Source organism: Eptesicus fuscus, chromosome 9 (genome assembly GCF_027574615.1).
Source record: "Eptesicus fuscus isolate TK198812 chromosome 9, DD_ASM_mEF_20220401, whole genome shotgun sequence".
Lineage (NCBI taxonomy): Eukaryota > Metazoa > Chordata > Mammalia > Chiroptera > Vespertilionidae > Eptesicus > Eptesicus fuscus.
The window spans coordinates 69,031,739-69,055,579 of NC_072481.1; the positions used below are offsets into that span (position 1 = coordinate 69,031,739).

Below are 23,841 nucleotides of genomic sequence, written 5' to 3' on the forward strand. Positions count from 1 at the left end.
TTATTGTTTGTTTCTTATCTCTTCATTTAGGATTTCAAACCCTTGGAAGTGAGAGACTCAGTCTTTACTTTTCTGCATCTTACAGCACCTAACACATAGGTATTATGGCTATATCTTCCAAATAAAAAATCTACAACACATTATCTGACATTGTCGATAGACTGTCTGACAAAAGGCCAAAGCATTTGCTGCAAATCAAAACAAGATACCACCTCACACTTGTCAGAATGGCTAGCATCAATAAGTCAACAAACAAATGTTGGCAAGGATGTGGAGAAAAGAGAACCCTAGTTTGTTCTGGGAACCCTAGTTTGCACTGTTTGTGGGAATGCAGATTGATCCAACTACTAAGGAAAACAGTGTGGAGGGCCCTCAAAAAATTAAAAATGGAACTGCCTTATGACCCAGCAATTCTACTTCTAGGTATATATTCAAAGAAACCCAAAACACTAATTTAAGGGAATATCTGCACCCCATTGCAGCATTATTTAAAATAGCCAAGATATGTAAGCAATGTAAGTGACCACCAATAGACAAGTGGATAAACAACATACTACTACTTGGCCATAAAAAAGAATGAAATTTTACCTTTTGCGACAGCATGGATAGACCTACAGGGTATTATGCTAAGCAAAATAAGTTAGACAAATAAAGGCAAATACCGCAAGATTTCACTTATTTGGGTAATCTAAAGAACAAAATAAACACACAAACAAAATAGAAACAGACTCATAGATACAAAGAACTCATGACTATGGGGTGAAGTTCTGGGGAAACCAGGCACAAGTTTCCAAAGGTGCTCTCCTAGTGAGTAACACAGGATGTGTTTAATTCCCCCAGCTATGAGTTGTGACAGCACACGTGAAAAGATACCAACGAGGAAAATTCATTATAGACTCAATGCCCAGGGTTTTTATTGGGGACTAATCATGTGGGCATACTTTCTATGGCACATTCCAGATTCCCAGAAACAAAAGCAGATGTTCAGCATAAACGATATTACTTGTAGAAACAGTTTATGCGCTGTGAGCCACTCTTATGTTAACTAGAGGCCCGGTGCATGAATTCGTGCATGGGTGGGGTCCTTCAGCCCAGCCAGCCTGGCAGGGCCGGCCGGGGGGAAGGACCGCGGGAGGTTGGCCGACTGGCCCCACCCCTGATTGGGGTCCACCGGGCCAGGACAGGCAGTGGCGGGGTGTGCTGAGGGAGGTTGGCTGGCCTGGGAGAGAGACTGCAGGAGGTCGGCTGGCCACCGGCCACGGGAGGTTGGCTGTGGGAGTGCACTGACCACCAGGGGGAAGCTCCTGCATTGAGCATCTGCCCCCTGGTGGTCAGTGCATATCATAGTGACCAGTCGTTCGGTCGTAATGGTCGTTTAGGCTTCTATATATATATAGACTAGAGGCCCAGTGCATGATTGAATCATGCACGTGTAGGGTCCCCTACACGCTTTCGCTTTTCGTGGTGGAGCTGGGTGCCTGTCTGCTGGTGCACCAGGCCTTTCAGAAGCCTCCGGCTCGGCGGAGGCTTCTGAAAGGCCTGGTGCCGGAGCAGACAGGCACCCAGCTCCCCCACTTTTGATGGTCCGCGGTCGCTGAGGGGGGCTACCCTGCTGTTGAGAGGCGCAGGGGGCAGGACTCCCACCCCCTGCGCCTCTCAACGGCCGCTGAGGGGGGCTGCCGCGGACACCTGGCTACCATGCCGTTGAGAGGCGCAGCTGGGTGTCCGCGGCAGGCCCCTTTAGCAGCCGCGGATCTGGCCGTTGAGAGGCACAAGGGGCGGGGGTCCCACCCCCTGCGCCTCTCAACAGCAGGGTAGCCCCCCCTCAGTGGCAGCGGATCCGTGCCTCTCAATGACTGGATAGGCCACCCCGAGTCCCGCCCCCCAGCCTCCTGCTGCCCAATCGTGGGCGTAGCGGAGTGATGGTAATTTACATGTTACTCTGTTATTAGATAGGATGGTGAGAAACTTCCTAAAATCTAAGTTGTCAGAGTCCAGCTAAAGGCCAACCTTGCAAGCAGTTGGCCTTTAGAACTGATTAGTTCTATACATAGAACTAATATATTAACTCTTTTCTTCACAGAGGCTATTCCAGAAAATCCAAGAAAGATGTTAACAAGATACAAAAAACACACATTTAGCTCTACTGTTCAGCCTTCCCATAAAGTCAAATGTTCCTTATGATTTCCCTATTTTCCAGAGGTGCCATAATTTCCCCAGTCACCCAGAATCTAAACCATAGTATAATCTTTTCCTCAGTATACCTAGACACCTAACCAGTCTTATTGTATCTTATAAATTTTCTTGAATTCATCATTTTCTTTCCTACTGTCATTCTCCTAATCAAGGATCTAATCAACTTATGTTTGGTTGAGAACAATGGTGTCTTAACTGGTCTCACTGGCTCCAGGATTTCTCTCTCTAATATACTTTATTGACTCCTATCACATTAATTTAGAATTGTTTTCATCATATTATTCCATTCAAAATCCTTTAGTGGTATCCAAATAATGCCAAACTTCCAAGTGTTCAGAGACCACCTTACAGTTTTAACTCTCCTACATGTATCTTATAGTCCAGACCAAAGTGATAGGTAATGCATTTTGTCCCTCATCTTTGTTCAAAAACATTTCCTTTACTCAGCTTTCCCCTATACCTGACCCTAGCACCATTTCTACTATTGTTCAACTGTTTTATTCACTCATCAATCCATTTAACAATTATTTACTAAGAACTGTGTGCCAGGCACTGTTCCAGGTACTAGAGCTTATATCCATTTAAATTCCAGCTCAAGCCCTACCTGGTTTAGCTCAGTGGATATAGTGGGGGCCTGTGGACTGAAGGATCCCAGGTTCAAATCCAGTCAAGGGCACATGCCTGGGTTGCGGGCTTGATCCCCAGTAGGGGATGTGCAGGAGGCAGCCAATCAGTGATTCTCTCTCATCATTGATGTTTCTATCTCTCTCTCCTTCTCCCTTCCTCTCTGAAATCAATAAAAATATATTTTAAAAAATTCCAGCTCAAGTCCTACCTTCCTAAAATCCCTTGGTTCTCTAAGATTTTCTTCTCCTCTCCCTTTTTTCTTTATTTTTTGTTAATCCTCTCCTGAGGATATTTTTTCCATTGATTTTTAGAGAGAAGGGAGGGAAGGGGGGACAGAGAGACATTGATGGTTGACTCTCACATGCACAGGCCGACACTCTAACCACTGAGGACACTGGCCAGGGGCTCTCCTCCCTCTTCTTAAGTACTGTTTGAACTTATGTATTTATCACAGTCCTCCTTGTATTGACAATAGAAAGATGACAGATAGATAGATCTGCTATCCCCTCTAGATTTAAACACCTAAGGGTTTTGTTTTTACTTCCATTTACATTGATAGTATTGAGCACAGTGCTTTGTATAATTAGGCATATTATACAATAAGCTAGAGGCCCAGTGCATGAATTAGTGCACGGGTGGGGTCCCTCGGCGTGGCCTGCAGAGATTGGGGTGAAACCGGCAGTCCAACACCGCTTGCCGCTCCTGCCTGGAACTACTGCTCATCCTGGCCTGCTGCGCCTGCCATGGGCTCTCACCCAGTCAGTCCTGATCAGGAGAGGCTCGCACCACAGTGGTGCTTGCCAGCCATGAGCCCTGCGTCTGGTGCCCCTTGCTGGGAACCAAGATCAACAGTAATTAATATAAATGTGAGAAGTCTGGTCAGAAGGCTGAATGGGGCTCTTTGATATTCACAGGGTGAATATCTGCATTTTATTACCTACTGCTGATGACTCAATGGCCTAAAGAGAACTCCCCCAACCTGAGAATCTTACTGTTTACTAAACAATCACCTTTGATATGTCTGTTTGCATTCCTGAAAGGCAATTGTGTATTCTAGTAAATAAAAGCAGATGGGAACAGAGATTCAGTGGAACTTGGTCCATAGTACCAAGTGCACAATTGACTTCCCCCATAATTTCCAAATTTATATTTCTTGTCTTGTTTGTTAATTTGCACATCAGCCCTTTCTCCAAGTCTCTGAACCTGAGGCCACGTAGGCTGTGGTTTCACACCCATGCCAAGGAGGGTGTTGTGGATCTGGGATGCGATCAGCCCTCTGTGGGGGCAGGCAGTGGGATGCCCTTGCTGGCCGGAATCCGGATCCATCCCACTGACGTTCGCACTGGTTGTCGGGAGCCACCTGGCGGCCGCTTTTATATCATTTCTTCCTTGCGAAGCATCTAGGAAGGGGAAGCAGCCATGGTGCTCGAGGCTGACTTCCAGGAGGCCGGCAGCGCTGTTGGGATCATGCTGGTGGTGCTGGTCCATTCTCCAGAGATTGGACCTGCAGACTACTGAGGGAGTGAGTGGCTGCCGCTGGGCTTGTGGGCCACCAGATGGGTCAGTCAGCTGAGTGGCACTCCCACTGTGGGAGTGCACTGACCACCAGGGGGCAGCTTCTGCATTGAGCGTCTGCCCCCTGGTGGTCAGTGCATGTCACAGCGACCGGTCATTCGGTCACTTAGGCTTTTATATATATATAGAGATGTTTGTTGATTCAATTACATGACTTTTAACATGGACATAAAGAGTCATGTCCAAGATCCTTATTCTGGCATTTAACCTCCACCACAATCTATGCTTAGCTTACTTTTCTAATGTTATATCCCATTGTTTTTAAATCCTTTTATGAATCTTCTATACTAGAAGCCCGGTGCACAAAATTCATGTACTTGGGGGGGGGGGGCCTCCCTCAGCCCAGCCTGTGCTCTCTTGCAGTCCGGGAGCCGTAGGGGGATGTCCGACTGATGGCTTAGGCCTGCTCTCCACAGGCTTAAGCCGTCAGTCAGACATCCTTAGCACTGCTGCGAAGGCGGGAGAGGTTCCCACCACCGCCGCTGCACTTGCCAGCCATGAGCCCGGCTTCTGGCTGAGTGGCTCTCCCCCTGTGGGAGCACACTGACCACCAGGGGGCAGCTCCTGCATTGAGTGTCTGCCCCCTCGTGGTAAGTGCACATCATAGCATCCAGTCATTCTGCTGTTCAGTCTATTTGCATATTAGCCTTTTATTATATAGGATATTATATAGGATACTAGCCCCTAAAAATACTGTGAATCATCCCATCTCCATTCTTTTTCGCTTGCTGTTATACTCTACCTTTAAATGCCCACTTCCTCTCTGTATCAGAATTAGCAAATCCTTCAAAGCCTCCTGAAGTCTCCCACCACTTCTACAAAGCGTGACCTGATCAGTGTAGCCCAAGTGTCCTTCCAAATCTGAAATTTCATTGCGTATATATAAATGCTTATCATTTGCTTTGCACTCTTTGTTTTCACTTTGTATTGTCAGAAGGTCAAACATATGTTCCAGTTTGCCTAGGCCAGTGCTGATTAATACTGGTTGTCCCAGTTAGTTGGATGCAACTCTTTCACTCTCAAGCTTATCATTTGTTTTGCACTCTTTTTTGACTTTGTATTATTAGAAGGTCAAACATATGTCCCAATTTATCTAAGCCAGTCCTGATTAAAACCTGTTGCCCCAGTTGTTTGCAACTCTTTCATCCCAATCTAAATGATGAATTACATGGTCACATTATTTATTAATGAGCTTTCCATATTTGTGTTTAATTTCCTCAAGCAAATTTTGGTGTTTTTTTGTTTTTTAAGTAAAAGTCTGTTTTAACCTTTTTATATCCTTTTCAGCATTCAGTCAATAAATGAATTAATATTTGAATGAAGGAAAGGATAAATGAAACGCCAGGCTGGCATGGCTCAGTGGTTGAGCGTCGACCTATGAACCAGGAGGTCATGGTTCAATTCCTGTTCAGGGCATTTGCCTGAGTTGTGGGCTTGATCCCCAGTGTGGGGTGTACAGGAGGCAGGTGATCAATGATTCTCTTTCATCATTGATGTTTCTATCTCTCTCTCCTTCTCCCTTCCTCTCTGAAATCAATAAAAATATATTATAAAAAAAGAATAAATGAAGTATGCAATTTATTCGGTGTTTCATTTAAAAAGTATAATAGAACAAATGCATAGAAATGTTACAGTTGAAGAGCAATAATACATATGTGAAAATCCATAAACTGACTACCTATTCTCCATTCTTATTTCCCCTGTTACCACATCTTTATTTCCCCTTGTACTTCCTGCCTGCACTGAAGTTGCCTATGCCACTTGGTTTTTCGTGCACTGCCCTTTCTGTTTCCAAAAGATATCATCAGTACTTCTTGTAGTGAGCTATTTTTTGACCATTACTTCCAATCTTTACCTTAGCCAAAAACAATTTAAACAGAAATGCAAATAAATAAAAGTCAAATAGGCAAGACATTACTCTATTTTTTAAATTATAATATGTAAGATGTTAAACTTTAGCTACTTCTTTATATCTGAATTCCATGTTTACCACATATATACCTAAGACATTACTCTTTTTATCCCTTATTTTTATGTACATATTCACCAGAGAGAAAATTATAATTCCTTTAACATCAAAAAAGCCTCAAGCAATATACTGTGCTATCATTCTTAAAGGCAGACTTACTTTTCAGCTTCATCTGGTTTTTCAAAAAACAAATTATCCAAAGAAAACAAGGAGTCATTTGATTTCGACATGTCAAAAACTGGATTTTGTCATAAATCTAAAAAATATAGAAAAAGAAGTTTATATTTTACTTACAAAAATGTAGAAAAATATTTCTGGCTACAGTAACTATAATCATAAATTTCTCAGAATAACCACAGACTACCTTCCTAGCTGCATCTCCTGCAACTTCCTCCAAAGCACCTCAATATTCAAATACATTATTCTCTGTTCTCCACTCTTTCATGCATTTCACACTTGTACCTCTCTCTTCATACTGCATCAATGTTTAGAATGTTTTCTTTCATTCTCCACCTGGCATAGTGTAGGTCAAAAGGTCATTTATCCTTCAACAGCTTCTCTAAATTTGTCCTCTTAACCAAGACAGAATTAATCATGCCTTTAGGGCTTTTATAATACTTTATTCATACCATTATTTTCAGTTAGGATAATGCATTTTATTGTGAATGCATATGTCTCTAACAATAATACTATGTACATATGCAGGGACTTGCTTCAAAATATAGGTGGAGAGGTAGAGCGGTACTGATGAAACAAGATTGGCAATTATTTGATAATTGCTAAAGCTATGCAATATGTATGTGGAGTTCATTATAATGCTCTGTTTTGCCTAGGTATGTATGTTTGAACTTTTCCAATATAAAAAAAATTTACAAGTTTAACATATAGATTTAAGTTTACATTCATATTACATAACATATATAAATGTTTACATTCCTTTTTAAAGTATAATTCTTACATTCAGAGATGTTATCTAAAGGCTAAAAACATTCAGCATTGGCTCCTGGGAATAGAATAAAAAAATATAGGGCACAAAAATCCTCAAATTTGATAGGAAATAGTAGAACCATTTCTACACACATATGTTGCTCCCTTCACATTGCCATTCTTACCCCTGCACATGAACACTACATCCCATTTTTCTAAATTCTAAACATGATAGAAAATTCTATATAACAAAACATGAATCAGATATACTAATCATAAAACATAAATCACAATTCTATTTATTCTGTGATAATTAATATGTACACTGCAAATCTTTGCTTAGGATAGAAGCTAAAATCAAAAACACTATATGAGTGCCATCTCATGGAGAAATCCACATTACCAAATAATGTCCCTCCAATTTTCAGTCCTCCCTGATGTGGGATGAGACACATGTGGGAGTATGTAGACACATGCACCTTTTGACAACACATTACACAGAAGGCTACATTTGTGTACTGTATGTTGTGAGGTTTTTCACTGTTTCAGTTATTGTGTTTTTCACCCTTCCATCTGTTTAACTTAACTGCCTTCTTCATTTTTCTCAATGTATTAATCATGTAGTCACCAACAAAAAGAAATAGTAAAACAAATTAGCATGGTTCTTTAAGTGTCTAAAACAATTTTTGACTAGATGAACAATAGAAGCCTAGGATAACGAAGTGGGAGTCAGAAGGGAGTCAGAAATATGCTAACAGAGTCTTTAGCATCTTTATTTAAGTAAACAATTTCAGAACTTGAAAATAATTACCTGATAAAGTATAAATAAAAATTCTAATCATGTTTCTTTTTTATCCAAAAAGTAACCTAAAAAATGTTCCCTTTCTAGTCTTAGGAGAACTATATAATATTAAATAACAAAAAATTTTGCAAAATTAAAACTCACCAGACCACTTTTATATGGCTTTGCTACCTCAGAATTTAAGTAGAAATCTTAAGGTTACCATGTCTGTTTGAGTTTATTATTCTAAAAGAAAGTGCAAAACAATGATAAAACTACAAATTAAAAATACTTGTTTCAGAAAAAGTTACTTCATAAACTAATTGAAAACCCCCCTAAATGCACAGCAAATATTAAAAACAAAACAAAACCCTTCTGATTTGATTTCTAGTTCTGGCATAAAAGAGAATATAACTTGTTTGAGTTCAGAATAAAAACATCATGCATTATTTTAGTTCAGATGTATCCCTATTAAAGAAAACACCCCTGACCTAAAATTCTCCATCCCCATGATGTGCATTATTTTTCTTCATAGCACTAATTGATAACTGGAATGATCTTATATGTTTATTTATTTTGCTTTCTCTAGATTGAGCAGGGACTTTTTGCTCAATGTATTTCAATAACCCAGAACAGTGCCTGGCACATAGTAAGTGGTCCATAAGAATTTAGTGTGGAATAAATGCCTTAGCAATGATGGGTTTATAAAAATAATTTTAAATAAAAATAATTTCCATCAACTCTGAAACTTAAAATTCTACCCCAAACCTTTAAGGTTCAGTTTTAAAATGTGAATTTTTTTTCTAGTTCAGTATTTATGTAATCAAATGATGAAGGTTCTAAAAGACCATGAATTTGAAACTTTCATTATGTAAATAAATATTTTTTGAAAACACAGGACCTACAAGGGACCTTAGCACATTTCTAAGAGTTTGTAATTGTAGGAGACCCTAGATTTTGAATTCATTAAAATTTTAGGTTTAGAGTCAGATTTTCTGAGTCAGTTTCCATTTGGATTATTTTTTACAAAGTTTTCATTCCAGCGTGTGGTATAAAATTATATTGTAACAATTATTTTATGTTTTTGTGTTTGCTTTGCCTCTAGTCGCTCTTAAAATACTTAAACTCTTTCTGTGACTATGTAATTTGCTGTCTGGTGAGATGACCCGCACCTTATCTATCTTAGTGACAATTCAGAACTTTCTTACAGTTTATAATCCTTACTGAATAAAATGTTCAGATCTATTAGTTATCTTTTACAGTTTTTACTCTCAGAAATATACTCTTTATTTCAAGAGTGCAAAAATCCTCTTTTAAAATATTGATTTGCCAGAAATCGGTTAGTCACCGAAGAAGCCAAGACCAACATTCGCTGGAAAAACCAACCATCACAAATGAATTTCATGGCTGGGAATTTGACAACGTAAGATAATAAACATGGGAACGAATCACGACGGTCTCTAAGCCTCGGGCAGGGAGAGATCCACACAGTCGGGGCCCCTGGTCCCCAGCACCTCCCCTGGGGCACCCACAGGAACCCAATCAGGGCCTGCAGCCAAAATCCCCCTGTGGATTTCCCGAGGAACACCTTCTATCCCAGCAGGCCCCTTGCAGACTCGCGGCCGCAAGGCAGGAGCCTTCCGGGCCCGGTCCAGCACCCGAGCGAGCGTGGCGCGGGCCACGCCACTCCGCCGCGGGCCTCGGTTCCCACTGCGTCCAACAAAATGGCTACACAACACACGCAGGCCCCACCAGCTCTCGCTCTGGGGCAACACACCTGGAGGTAAACACTAGGGGCTCCGGGAGCCACCAAAACCGCCACCCAGCCAGCTCCGTGGGTGCGCCGCGGCCACAGTCCACGCCGAAGCGAGCTGAAGCCCAGGCCTCGTGGGCCGCTGACTGGACCGTGGCTGAGGGGCGCCGGAAGTCAGCCGTCTGCAACTCCCCTCCGCATCCGCTGCGGCCCAGGAGCCCGCGGCCAAGGGCCAGCCCTGCCAGGAAGGCTGCCCACGGGTCGGGTTGTCCAGTTCTGACCTGCCCACCAGATATCCGGGCCCAGTTCCCCCCTCCCTCAGTTCCCCCCTTCCTCAGTGCCCCCTTTCCGCAGTGCCCCCCTTCCTCAGTGCCCCCTTTCCGCAGTGCCCCCCTTCCTCAGTTCCCCCCTCCCGCAGTTCCCTTCTCACCCCGGGACATCCGGGCTCCTAGGTCTCACTCCCGCGGGAGTTCAGAGAGGAGCACCTGTTCCCCGGCCCACCAGGACCCCCAGCCTGGCTAAGCCCAGTTCCAAACAGTGGATCCTGGGGATTCCCCAAGCCCTCCCTTCTCACCTGTTCTCTTTTACTCCAAAAGTTTATAATGAGTCTTTAATATGGCGCTGGCAGTATAAGGGTAGTCTGTTAAATAAGACTACAGCACAAATTAAATAAAGCTTTTAACCCTGGTAACCTCTGTTGGGACAAGAGTCTCAAGGTCTGGGCGGTTCTTATTAAATGTTATTTTGCTAAATGTTGCAATGTAGCACAGCATTTTGTGGAGCAGCTGTAACGGGATGAGCTTGGCCAGAACCTGAACCCAACAGGGTAACTGTAGCCAACTGCAAAGAAGAAATAAACATGTAATTAACCAAATAGTGTATATACGAGTAAGCAATGGCTAAGCCTCTCTTCCAGGAGCTAGAGCTTTGTTTAATGTGGACCCCCCCCCCCCTTCTTTTTTACTTGCTGCAAGTAAATAAAACTATCAGGATTTTCAACCCTTTTCATCTCCTGACACACATAAACTAGTTACTGAAATTCTGCAGCACGTATTTTTTGCCAATCTGACAAAAAGAAAAGTATAATTTTGACTCATTCACACTGGACAGCTATTGTGTTGTCATTTTTTTTATTTGACAGTCTAAGGGAAAAGAAGTCAGTGCCTCTGACGAAACAGTCAAGTATTGCATGTTTTTAAAATTCTTGGAGCACACCAGTTGACCATCGCTGCTGTAGACAACCACATCTAGTTCTTGAATGGAACACCCCGGGGCAAACCACTTGAGTTCTGTAATGCCTCTATCCTACTTTCCCTGTCTACAAATTTGCCGATCCTAGGTACCTCATAAGTGGAATCATAAATTTGTCCTTCAGTGTCTGGCTAATTTCAGTTAGTATAATGTTTTCAACGTTCATCCATGTTGTAGCATGTGTGAGAATACCTTTTTAAGGCTGAGTATTCCATTATATGTATATACCACATTTTGTTTGTCCAGTCACCTATGGATGGACATTAGAGTTGTTTCTAGTCTTTTGGCTATTGTGACTTATGCTGCTATAATCATTGATGCACAAATATCTGCTCTGCTGGGGGCCTTGCTTTCAATTCTGTGCTTACATACCTAAGAGAATTGCTGAGTCACATGGTAAAGACTTAATTTTCTGGAAAAAAAAAACCACTGAACTGTTTTCCACAGCTACTGTATGACTTTATATTCTCACTAGTGGAGCAGAAAGGTTCCAATTTCTTTACATCCTTGTCAACACTTATTATCTTCCTTTTTAAAAAAACAAATTATAGCCATCCTAGTAGATGTGAAGTAGTATCTAATTGTGGTTTTGATTTGAGCATATTTTGACTGAAGGGAATTTACAGTGAGTGACTAATTATGTTGAACATCTTTTCATGTTCTTAATGGCCATTTGAATATCTTCTCTGGAGAAATGTCTGTTCAAGTCCTTTGCAATTATTTTGTGTTATTTATCTTTTTATTACTGAACTGTGTTTTTTTAAATATTCTCAATATTAATCACTTGTCAGATACATAATTTGAAAATATTTTCTCCCATTCAATATGTTATCTTTTTTCTTTCTTTCTTTCTTTTTTAATCCTCACCCAAGGATATGCTTATTGATTTTGGAGATAGTGGGAAGGGAGAGAGAGAAAAACATTGATGTGAGAAAGAATATCAAGTGGTTGCCTTCCATATGTGCCCCAACCAGGGAATCAAACCCATAACGTAGGTATGTGCCCTGACTGGGAATTGAGCCCGCAACTCTTATCAGTGACGTGTCCTCCGTGTCCCCACCTGTTGCTGGTGAAAGTGGAGCTCTTGGGATGCCATGGGAACAAGAATTTCCTGAGTCGCCCCCTTCTCTCCCCCTCCTCGCCCCGCAGGAGGATGAGGTATCACAGAAAGCTTTATTGATGAGACAACATAAAAAGAGTTCCCCTTCAAGGTCCCATCTCCTTCTGTTCCACCATGTTAAAAGTCCCATTTTGGTCTTCAGCAGAGGTAGGATTAAAGCCACTGCCCAGAGTTTCCATTCCATGTTGAAGCACAATCCAGTCCAGCATCTGGCTAGCTTAGGTTGGGTTCCCAGCTGCAGTCCATTGGGTGTAGGGCCTGGATGACCCTGGGCCATGCAGCTTCTAGGGCCACATGACGCGGTGAGTGCAGGTCATGGAGCAAGTGAGAAACAGGAGCACAAGTAGCAAGAGAGCGCGGGGGAGGGGGAGAATTCTTTGTCTCTGGGGATTTTAGCTGGAAGCTTATCCAATGAATCCTTCAGGGTTTTCCATGCTTGCACTGGCTCTACCCCCTCTAGCCAATGATTTTGTTCCCAGGTTAGACTGACAGACAAGCACCTTCCTACATCACCCCAACTTCACTGTGCATGAGCCCATCTTCCCCTTTATTGGACCCCTTCCCCTAGTGGTTTACAGGGAAGGGACTGATGGTTCCCGGGGAGTGTAAAGTTGCACTTCCTGGTGAAGCTGCCCAGATGACCACGCTTATAATGTCTGCCCCCCACTGTGTTCCTTTTCTATTAGTAATATTAGCTAGCTAATTACAATGGTAACACAGCCTTTCTGTATACAGGACGATGCTCCAACCAACTGAGCCACCCCAGGGCCTTTTAGCTTTCTTGATAGTATCCTTTGATGCACAAGAGTTCTTAAGTCTTAATTTTCATTAAGTCTAATTTACCTAATTTTCTTTTGTCACCTGTACTTTTGGTGTCACGACCATGAAATCATTGCCAAATTCAATATCATGAAGATTTTCTTCAATGTTTTATTCTAAGAGTTTTGCAGTTTTAGCTCTTAAGTTTAGATCTATGATCCATTTGGGGCACCTCATGGGCCAATAAAGTGTGTTTATTTCAAATCAAGGGTGTGTGTGTGTGTGTGTGTGTGTGTGTGTATAGTTCCCAGAAAGACTGGAAGAGCTTGCAAGACATATAATAGGTATTCATGACACAGGAACAAGATAGGCTTCTGCTAATACAACTGATGCCATGGATTCTGGCTCATAACTTCAACATAGCCAATTTTTTTCTGCTTTCTAATCTCCTTCTTTTGAACTCTGATCAGGAAGAATAAATATGGAAAAATTAGTGCTGATGATCCCAGATAAGCAGGAACCAAGAAATGTTTAAGTTTCAGGACCATTTCTCTCTGGGTGACAGCCAGAAATGTGTTGTGTAATTGCTGTCAGACTAGGGGAGAGATAAGATTAAAAAATAAAAATAAAGGTAAGATCAATTCTGAAAATTGTAGAATTAATGTCTGAGGGAAGGAAAGGAAAGAAGAGAGAAAAAAAGAAATCTAAATCTGGTATTGTGGGATTCTTGGGAGGAAAGAAAAATTTAAAGAGTTATGCACAATTCTGTGTGGAAGAGTCCAATGTTATCTATGTATTTAGTAGATGCTTAAATAGCAAATGGATGAATGAATGAAAATCAGAGGATACATTTTTCTTTAGGGAATACTTAGCAATTCTCTATGTAATCAAGAAAATTAATGACATAAGTTGGTTAGAAAGTAATTCTTTGAGTTCCAGTTGTGGGAGGATGTTTAATGATGAGGCAGAAGAGACTTGTTATCTATATTTCAGAAAACCTGTTTGTTTTTCAGGCAGAAATTGACTGCTCCAGCCAACATGAATTTAAATTACCTTCTGTTTTCCGAAGCCAAGAATGTTGATTCTAATGCGACTGCCAGACAGGGTGTTCCAATTAGACCCAGACCAAAGCATCCCACAGCCACAGCCAAACAGATTGTATTATTACAAAGAGTACCAGCTTCCCATAGAAATCAGTTGATAAAGATTCAGTATTCAATGGCTTATGTAATTACATATGTCTAAAATATGGTAACACAAACCCTGAAGTAAAAGGCAAACATCCCAGATAAGAAATTTTGGGACAAAGAGCAATATTCTATACTGGAATATAATTATTTCCTAATTAAAAATTAATACCAGTTCCTTCAGGAGTAAGTGGAGACTGACTGGTCACCAATATATATTCTCTATGGTAGTTGTATTTAGATTTATGTAACAAATTGTACACACATCTCCTTACAGAGTCTATTAGTTTTAGACATTCTTACCAAATTCTGCCATTATTATGAAGTCCCTGTGTAAATAGGAATTAATATATTCCTTGGAGTGGTTAGTATCTAAATGTGGTATACTTTATAACTATTATAATCAAGATTCGGGCATACAGAATCTTATATAATCTACATATATAAAAGCCTAAGTGACAAGACAACTGGACGACCGGCCGGTAGCTATGACGCACACTGACCACCAAGGGGCAGATGCTCAACGCAGGAGTTGCCCCCTGGTGGTCAGTGCGCTCCCACAGTGGGAGCACCGCTCTGCTGACCAACGGGTGCCAGACGCAGGGCTCATGGCTGGCTGCTGCAGCCTGGAGACCGCAGCAGAGCAGCAGCGAGCCTACCGATTGGCGGTGGCAAGCACAGCAGGGCTGGGATGAGCAGGAATGGCAGGCAGGAGTGCTAGGCGCTGTTGGACTGCTGGTTTCAGCTGATCCCCGCAGGCCACCCCAAGGGACCCCACCAGTGTACAAATCCATGCACCGGGCCTCTAGTCTTATGTAAGCCCATCTTAATGAAGCATGGAATACATTACATTAGCAAAAATTATTTAAAGGAACTTTTAAAAGCCACTGAAAGACATTTATAAAGATACTAGTGGCACAGTGCATGAAATTCATGCACATTAAAAGGAGATTAATTAGAGGAAATAATTTAATATTGCTATTTGCCCTTTCTCTATCATAGAAGTGTCAGAGATGAAAGAAAATTAGTAAAATGTATATGAAAATCTTCCTCCTGTCAGATTCTGGGATGTAGCACGGGACCCAGAGTCAAGTCCCTGCCCACCTGCGGCACCTCAAAATCACACGAGACCCAGACCCAGCCAGTCCCACCTCCATTGAGTGAGATCCAGACCTAGCTGGTCCCACCCTTGTCAAGCCCTGCCAGGTGGGAGGTGCAGCCTCAGGTCCCCCAGCACACCTTCAGGTCCCCCAGCCCTGGGGCAGGGGTAGCTGCCTGAAGTCCCCCAGCCCAGAACCGGGGCAGGGAGCATACCTTGAGGTCCCTCATCAAGCCCTGCCAGGCGGGGGGCATAGCCTGAGGTCCCCAAGCCTGGCGCCAGGGCAAGGGGTGCAGCCTGAGGTCCGCTGCCCTGGGCCAGCGCCACGCAGCCTCAGGTCCCTGCTGATTGCTCATTAAGGCTAGTTATGGGAACTCGGCCTCCACTGTGGGTACAGCCATCTTGTGTTATGGAAACCCTGCCTCCACTGTTGTCACCGCATGATGGTCAATTTGCATATTCCCTCTTTATTAGATAGGATTTATGTGTCAGGAATCAGAATATAAAATAGATTTTAAGAACAGGCATTCTTGGCGTGTTTTTTAAAAAATATATTTTACTGATTTTTTTACAGAGAGGATGGGAGAGGGATAGTCAGAAACATCTATGAGAGAGAGAAACATCGATCAGCCGCCTCCTGCACACCTACTGGGGATGTGCCCACAACCAAGGTACATGCCCTTGACCAGAATCGAACCTGGGACCTTTCAGTTCGCAGGCCGACGCTCTATCCACTGAGCCAAACTGGTTTCGGCCTTGGTTTTGATTTCTAAATATTATAGTAATATGATCAAAGACTAATTAATATTATTTATATATTGTTTAGAAATAAGATAGTTTTTGAGGTGATATAATTTTGTAGTTAATAAAGAGATTTGCAATGTTACAAAGTAACCAGTTTATATACTGGGGAGATTGGGGTATGGGCTGAATAATTGAGGTAAGAAACACCAGGAAGAAACAGGTATAATGCATCTGCCTAGAATCCTTCCAGGAAGGGGAAGGGAGTCATGAGAGATGCTCTTGCAACTTGCAGAGAATCATTCATTTGTGATATATATTGAGTTAGGATACATTTAAGAATGGATTATCTCATGTTTAAATAGGTCAAAGCATTGAGAAAGGACAGTGCATATAATAGCATATATTGTAACATTTTTTAATGATCCCTGGAACATAGTTGGGAGAGCTGTATCCATGTCTGCCCAGAGTCTGAAGCCACCACAAAGAGAAATAGACATGCCCATTTTCTCACAACAGCTGCCACCATCAACAATCACCAGAGAAGGGAAGGGGCTAAATCTAAAAATATTCTCTAGAAATGTTGGCTGCTCATGGCTCTGGCCAGGCCTGTAAACAGGAGACAGCTTTCTGGAGGAAGAGTGGACATATTGAGTGGGCATGCATAAGGAATAAAGCTACCTCAGTGCTGAGGTGAGGGATCCCCTGTCCCCCAAATAAGGGCATCCTAAGAAAGACTCATTTGCATCCAGGGTCAACAAACTCAGCAAGAAGCAGCAAGAGAAGTTGTATGTACCAGGCTATGGAGGAAAGGCAGCTAACCAATGCTCAGAGACCATTCCCAGGGCCCAGCCCCACTTAGTCTTCTAGAATGAAAGGTCCTGCCTTGGGAGAGATCTGCTGGGACTCAGAGCAACACATTGCCCAAGTGGAGGTAGTGAAATGGGTTGCAGAAGTGAGCCTGGCTTATGAAAAGTATATGCTATTTATAAAAGTTAATTGGATTGATGGCTAAAGACAGGAGAGTTGGTAAAGCCTCATCCTATAGTTGTCAGCTGGGAAATAGGAGAGATAATTAGGTGGGGTGGTGGTGCCTGAGAAACTGGGATTCCAGCAATTAGGGGGCATGGTTTCAGAGTAATCATTTGTTTTGTTGTCTTTGATGGGGGATGGGGAAAGAATTACCTGCATTGTCTAACTCAGATTAGTGGTCTACAAAACACCAGTGTCACAAAATAATGCATATAGCACTCTACAGTTTACAAATATTTGTTAATTTAATGGATGAGTAAAATGTCTGAGAACTCATACAAATAGTGTGTGTGTGCATGTCTGAGAAAGGGGGTGAGAGAGTAGATGCATTGTATATGGGCACTATGAGGAAAGTAGAGTGGGACCAAATGAAAGAAGACTGAATTATATATTTAAGCAGAAGGAATGTTGTCCTCCCACTAGTAAATATAGTAGTGTGGGTTCAAGCACATCCAGATGAAAGCATTCTGGCCAGGAACACACTCCAAAAGGTGAAGACCGCAGACTAAAGAAAATACATGAAGATTGAGAGGGACGTAAAAACCCTATAAGCCTAGGAAACAGCACGTAAGGTAAGAGAATGATTAACATGAAAGTGAAACAAGTTAATGTGTATTTTTAGAAAATTTTCTAGATAACTGTGGAATAAAAGCTGTCAAATTGTAAGGTGTTGTTGAATATTAGGAATTTTATTCACTTTACTAGAGGCCTGGTGCATGAAATTTGTGCATGGATGTGGTCCCTAGGCCTGGCTGGTGATCAAAGCACGAGCATGTGGCATTGAAGGGCAGGTCCCAGCTGACCTCTGGGCCCTGGGCAGCAACTGGGTCCCCGGGCCCCCATGCGCCCCCCTCTGCCTGAGTCATTGGGCCCCCGCCCGGCTCCCTCAGCACCTGGGAGCCAGACGGCGGTCCCACCCCCCACTGCCACCACTGGTCACCGTCTGCAGAGCGATTGGCAGGGCAATCAGGCCTGCTGGCACCCACCTTGGCCTGATGCTGCCTGCTCATCTGCTCTACCATCCTGCTCTCATAGGGGTCCATTGGGGCCAGCAGCACCTCCACTGCCACCTGCTGCCAGCGCCATGTCGCCAATGCCCGCCATGTTCCGTGTCGCCCCCTGGGGGTCAGGGTATGTCAAGGGGGAAAATTGGATATTATGCTTTTACTAGAGGCCCGGTGCACGAAATTCGTGCACTGGGGGAGGGTGTCCCTCAGTCTAACCTGCACAGTCTCCAATCTGGGACCCCTCGGGGGATGTCTGACTGCCTCTTTAGGCCCGACAGGGATCGGGCCTAAAGAGGCAGTCAGACATCCCTTTCACAATCCGGGACTGCTGGCTCCCAACTGCTCGCCTGCCTGCCTGATTGTCCCTAACCACTTCTGCCTGCCAGCCTGATCACCCCCTAACCCAGTGATGGGCAACCTTTAGAGCTTAGTGTGTCAAACTTCGCCAAAAAACTGAGCATAACTCGGGTAGTGTGTCACTTTGAGGAAAAAACTAACTCCAAGACTCTAGTCGCAAATGTTTCATCCTCAGGAGCAGCAAATGTTTCATCCTCTACATGCTGCCGCATGTCATCAGAAATGGCTACGTGTGTCAGTGCTGACACGCATGTCATAGGTTCGCCATCACTGCCATAACCACTCCCCTGCCAGCCTGATCGACGCCTAACTGCTCCCCTGCCAGCCAGATCATCTCCAACTGTTCTCCCCTGACAGCCCGGTCACCCCCAAATGCCCTCCCCTGCATAATCTCTCTTTATTAGATAGGGTTTTTTCTTTAACATATTGGACTGCTCTAACTGGTTTGGCTCAGTGGATGGAGTGTCGGCCTGCAGACTCAGGGTCCCGGGTTCGATTCTGGTCAAGGGCATGTACCTTGGTTGGGGGCACATACTGCAGGAGGCAGCTGATCGATGTTTCTCTCTCAGATGTTTCTAGTCTCTATCCTTTTCCCTTCCTCTCTGTAAAAAATCAATAAAATTTATTTAAAAAAAACCATATTGGACAGTGTACCTGCTGTGGTCTTGACAAAACAGTAAAAATGTAAACCCAAACTAAAAGAATCATAAAATAAACTCCTTAAACAGGAATTTCATGAGACTTGGAAAGGTGATATCCTGTGGTTGTTTCTTCCTTTTTTTCTTCTCTTTCTTTTTCTTGATGTTCCATCTTTTGTCCTTTCTTACTTTTCTCCTTCTATTCCTTTTCTATCCTCTCTTTCTCTAAACTTTTCCTTTGGAAGAATCATCAGTACTTGACTCGCTCCCTGGGGGGCGCGGGTGCCTCCCAGCCAGATACCTAGGGCTGCCTCTGGGAGGGGTTGGCGGGGTGGGGTTGAGGGGTGCCTCTGGGAGGGGATGGCAGTGTGGGGTCCTGGGCTGCCTCTGGGAGGGGATGGCAGTGTGGGGTCCTGGGCGCCTCCTATCCAGACACCCCGTGCTGCCTCTGGGAGGGGATGGCAGTGTGGGGTCCTGGGCGCCTCCTATCCAGACACCCCATGCTGCCTCTGGGAGGCGTTGGCGGTGTGGGGTCAGGACGCCTCCCATCCAGACACCCCGGGCTGCCTCCAGGAGAGGATGGCAGTGTGGGGTCCTGGGCGCCTACTATCCAGACACCCCGGGCTGCCTCTGGGAGGGGATGGCAGCGTGGGGTCCTGGGCGCCTCCTATCCAGACACCCCATGCTGCCTCTGGGAGGCGTTGGCGGTGTGGGGTCAGGACGCCTCCCAGCCAGACACCCCGGGCTGCCTCCGGAAGGGGATGGTGGCGTTGGGTCCTGGGCGCCTCCCAGCCGGACACCCCGGGCGGCCTCCCGGAGGGGTTGGCAGCGTGGGGGCGCGGACGACTCCCATCCGGACACCCCGGGCGGCCTCCGGGCGGCGATGGCGGCGTGGGGGCGAGGACGCCTCCCATCCGGACACCCCGGGTGGTCTCCAGGCGGCGATGGCGGCGTGGGGGCCCGGACGCCTCCCAGCCAGACACCCCGAGCTGCCCGGCTCTCAGCGGCAGTCCTCCCTGGAACTGGGGAACTCCGGCGGGGATGAGCGTACTGGTCGCCGCCATCTTGTGGCTATGGGGGCTGCCATTTTTGTCGCGGAGGTACGGTTAATTTGCATACTACTCTATTATTAGATAGGATTATATAGGATTTTATGTCCTTAATTGACAGAACACTTAAAACATGCTATCCTAAGAAAAAGAAATTACAGAATTTACTCTAAAAAGAAGTCCCGCCCAACTCCATAGCCTGTGTTCACACTTTCCCTTCCACTCATCCATGTAGGAATGGATGAATGACCAGTAGAACACTGCTTTTTCCTGCAGGATACTTTGTATCACAAGTTATCTGAGGAACTTTTGACTAAATAAATTATTTTGTAAGCTATAATATACACTGAGTGGCCAGATTATTATGACCTCTGAATGCATAATAATCTGGCGATTCAATGCATATCCTCCTATCTAATAAAAGAGTAATATGCAAATTAACCATCACTCTGCTACACCCACAATCCATGCCCACCAGCCAATCAGGAGCGAGTATGCAAATTAACCCAACCAAGATGGCTGCGGCCACAGAGCAAACAGGAGGCTTAGGTTTCCCCGGCAATGGAGGAAGCCAAGCTTTCCGCACACCCTGGTGGGCCCAGGCCTCCACTCAAGGCTACAAAGTTTCAATTATAGAAGATAAATAAATCCCAACAAAAATGGCTGCAGCCACGGAGCAAGCAGGAGGCTTGGCTCCGCTCAAGGCTACAAAGTTTCAATTACAGAAGAAAAATAAATCCCAGATACCAGGACCTCCGCTTGGGTTGCCGGGGGGCGTGGCCGGCCTGCAAACCACCACAGGCCCCTCGCCCAGGCCACCCCATGCACCAAGGGAACCCACATCTGATCCAGGACACCCTTCAGGGCAAACCAGCTGGCCCCCACCAGTGCACCAGCCCTCTATCCTATCTAATCCTATCTAATAAAAGAGCAATATGCAAATTTACCATCACTCCAACACACAAGATGGCTGCCCCCATCTGATCAAAGATGGCTGCCCCGATGTGGACACAAGATGGCCACCACAAGATGGCCAGCAGGGGAAGACAGTTGGGAGGGACTAGGCCTGCAAGGGAGGGAGGTTGGGGGCAATCAAGCTTGCAGGGGAGGGTAGTTGGGGGACCAGGCTGGCAGAGGAGGGATGTTGGGGGCGACCGGGCCTGCAGGTAAGGGCAGTTGGGGGAGACCAAGGCCTGCAGGGGAGGGCAGTTAGGGGTAAACAGGCTGGCAGGGGAGCAGTTAGGCATCAATCAGGCTGTCAGGGGAGTGGTTAGGAGGTGATCAGGCTGGCAGGCAGAAGCGGTTAGGGCAATCAGGAAGGCAGGCAGGTGAGCAGTTGAGAGCCAGCAGTCCTGGATTGTGAGAGGGATGTCCTGGTAGGATCGGGCCTAAACAGGCAGTTGGACATCTCTCAAGGGGTCCCAGATTGGAGAGGGTGCAGGCTGGGCTGAAGGACACACCCCCCACCGTGCACGAATTTCATGCACCAGGCCTCTAGTATATAATAAAAGGCTAATATGCAAATTGTCCCGTCGGCCAGGAGTTTGACCAGCAGGCAGGCCAGCCAACCACCCATGTCCCTTCCCCCTGGCCAGGCTGGCCAGAACCCACCCATGTACAAATTCATGCACTGGGCCTCTAGTATAGGAAGGCTTCACTCCCGGCTGCCCGGGAGCCTACAAGTCCTCACTCCCAGCAGAGCACCACTCCTGTAGCTCCATCCGCCCCCTCCACCCTCCCTCTCAAAGCAGGTGTCCCACCCCACCTGGCCACTCCATGCCTGTTGGGTTAATTTGCATACTCACTCCTGGTTGGCTGATGGGTGTTGCGGAAGTGCGGTCAATTTGCATCTTTCTCTTTTATTAGTGTAGACACTGAGTGGCCAGATTATTATGCATTCAGAGATCATAATAATCTGGCCACTCAGTGTATAATATGGAGAATTAGAAAAAAATTTTTCTGGATAAAAGTAGAACACCCCGGCCGGGTGGCTCAGTTGGTTGGAATGTTGTTCCATATACCAAAAAGTTACAAGTTCATTTCCTAGTCAGGGCAAGTAGCTAGGTTGCAGGTTTGATCCCCCATTAGGACTTGTACAGGAGGCAACTGACCAATGTTTCTCTCTCTCTCTTCTTATCTCTCTAAAAATAAATTTTAGAAAACATATCCTTTGTGAGGATTTTTTTTTAAAGTGCCACTCACAAAATTTAGCTGACATTTTTCCCAAATCAGAAAATATCCTAGAATGATTTGATTTCAATTATAGTAATTTCTCTAAAATTTCCCTATACCTGGTCCTTGGCTCTTTCTAAAAACCATACTACTTCCCTTAAACAGCAGTTGTCACTGATTTTTGTTGTTGTTACTGTTTAAATGTTGCAATTAGAAAAAGGACAGTTGGGGGAGACCAAGGACTCTCTCTCTCTCTCTCTATATATATATATATATATACACTAGAGGCCCAGTGCATGATTGAATCATGCACGTGTAGGGTCCCCTACACGCTTTCGCTTTCGATCGAGGGGGAGCTGGGTGCCTGTCTGCTGGTGCACCAGGCCTTTCAGAAGTCTCCGGCTCGGCGGAGGCTTCTGAAAGGCCTGGTGCTGGAGCAGACAGGCACCCAGCTCCCCCGCTTTTGATGGTCTGTGGTGGGACGTGAGCTCGCTGCCCCAGAGGCCCCTTCTGTGCTGCAGCACAGCCATGGCGCAGACGCTGAGCTCGCGCCGCTGCTGGCGACGCGAGCTCAGCTTCCCACTGGCCCAATCGGCTACCCCGGCCACCCCAAGTCCCGCCCCCTGTGCCTCCCGCTGGCCCAATCGTGGGCGTAGCAGAGCGATGGTAATTTACATATTACCATTTTATTAGGTAGGATATATATATATATATATATTTTTTTTTAATATGTTTTTTATTGATTTAGAGAGAGAGAGGAAGTAAGATGGAGAGAGAGAAACACCGATGAGACAGAGAAACATCAATCAGCTGCCTCCTGCACATCCCCTACTGGGAATTGAGCTTGAAAACCAGGCATTTACCCTGACCAGGAATTGATCTCTTGGTGCATGGGATGATACTCAACCAACTCAGCCACACCAGCCAGGGCTAGAAAAAAGTATATTTTAAAAATATCTCTGGCTTTGAACAAATTCCCATTTTATTTGCAACATCTGCTGTTACCTAGAGCAGACGAAGTATACAGAAGATATAGCCTTCCTTAGACTTTACTCCCAAGTGGCATCTTTCCCAACATATTCATATACACAAATCTCATAAAAATATATATAGCAAAGCATCTTCTAACCAGCTTTGAAAATTTTTATTTTTTTTATTTCTCCCAACCTAACATCTGAGCTGCCATATGTTTTGAAATTTTCCAACTCATGGAGATTGCATAGCAAGTCACAAACCTGCATAATGTAAAGTACATGACTGAAAAATTTCTAACACAGAACTTAAAGGTCATTGATCCTCATGCAAATGGGAAAATGTACATACACACCTCAAACACAAATCTGCTAAAAATATATATTTACCAAGTCACAAAATGTTGACTTTTTGCCTTGGTCATTTATCAGCAGAATGCCTCAGTTGATTTATGTTTCCTAACTAATAAAGTTTCTCAGAGGTTTCTTACCTGCGCTTTCATTTCTGGATGCTAAAAATGAATAAAACCTTAGGCCAAATAAAAATCTCCAGCTTTCTTATTATACTGAGGAATTGACAGTAATAGTTACTCACTGGCAGAATCAGAGAACTCAAATTTCCCTATACCT

General features: G+C 44.5%; 1 protein-coding gene across 1 annotated transcript in view; it reads right to left on the reverse strand.

Annotated features, from left to right (window-relative positions):
• Nucleotides 1-6,597, reverse strand: part of HFM1 (helicase for meiosis 1) — an 86,523-nt gene extending 79,926 nt beyond the window's left edge. Inside the window, exon 1 of the mRNA XM_008154712.3 lies at nucleotides 6,527-6,597. Coding sequence (XP_008152934.2) covers nucleotides 6,527-6,597 — 71 coding nt within the window. The remainder of the gene's footprint in view (nucleotides 1-6,526) is intronic.
• Between the last annotated feature and the right edge of the window lie 17,244 nt (nucleotides 6,598-23,841).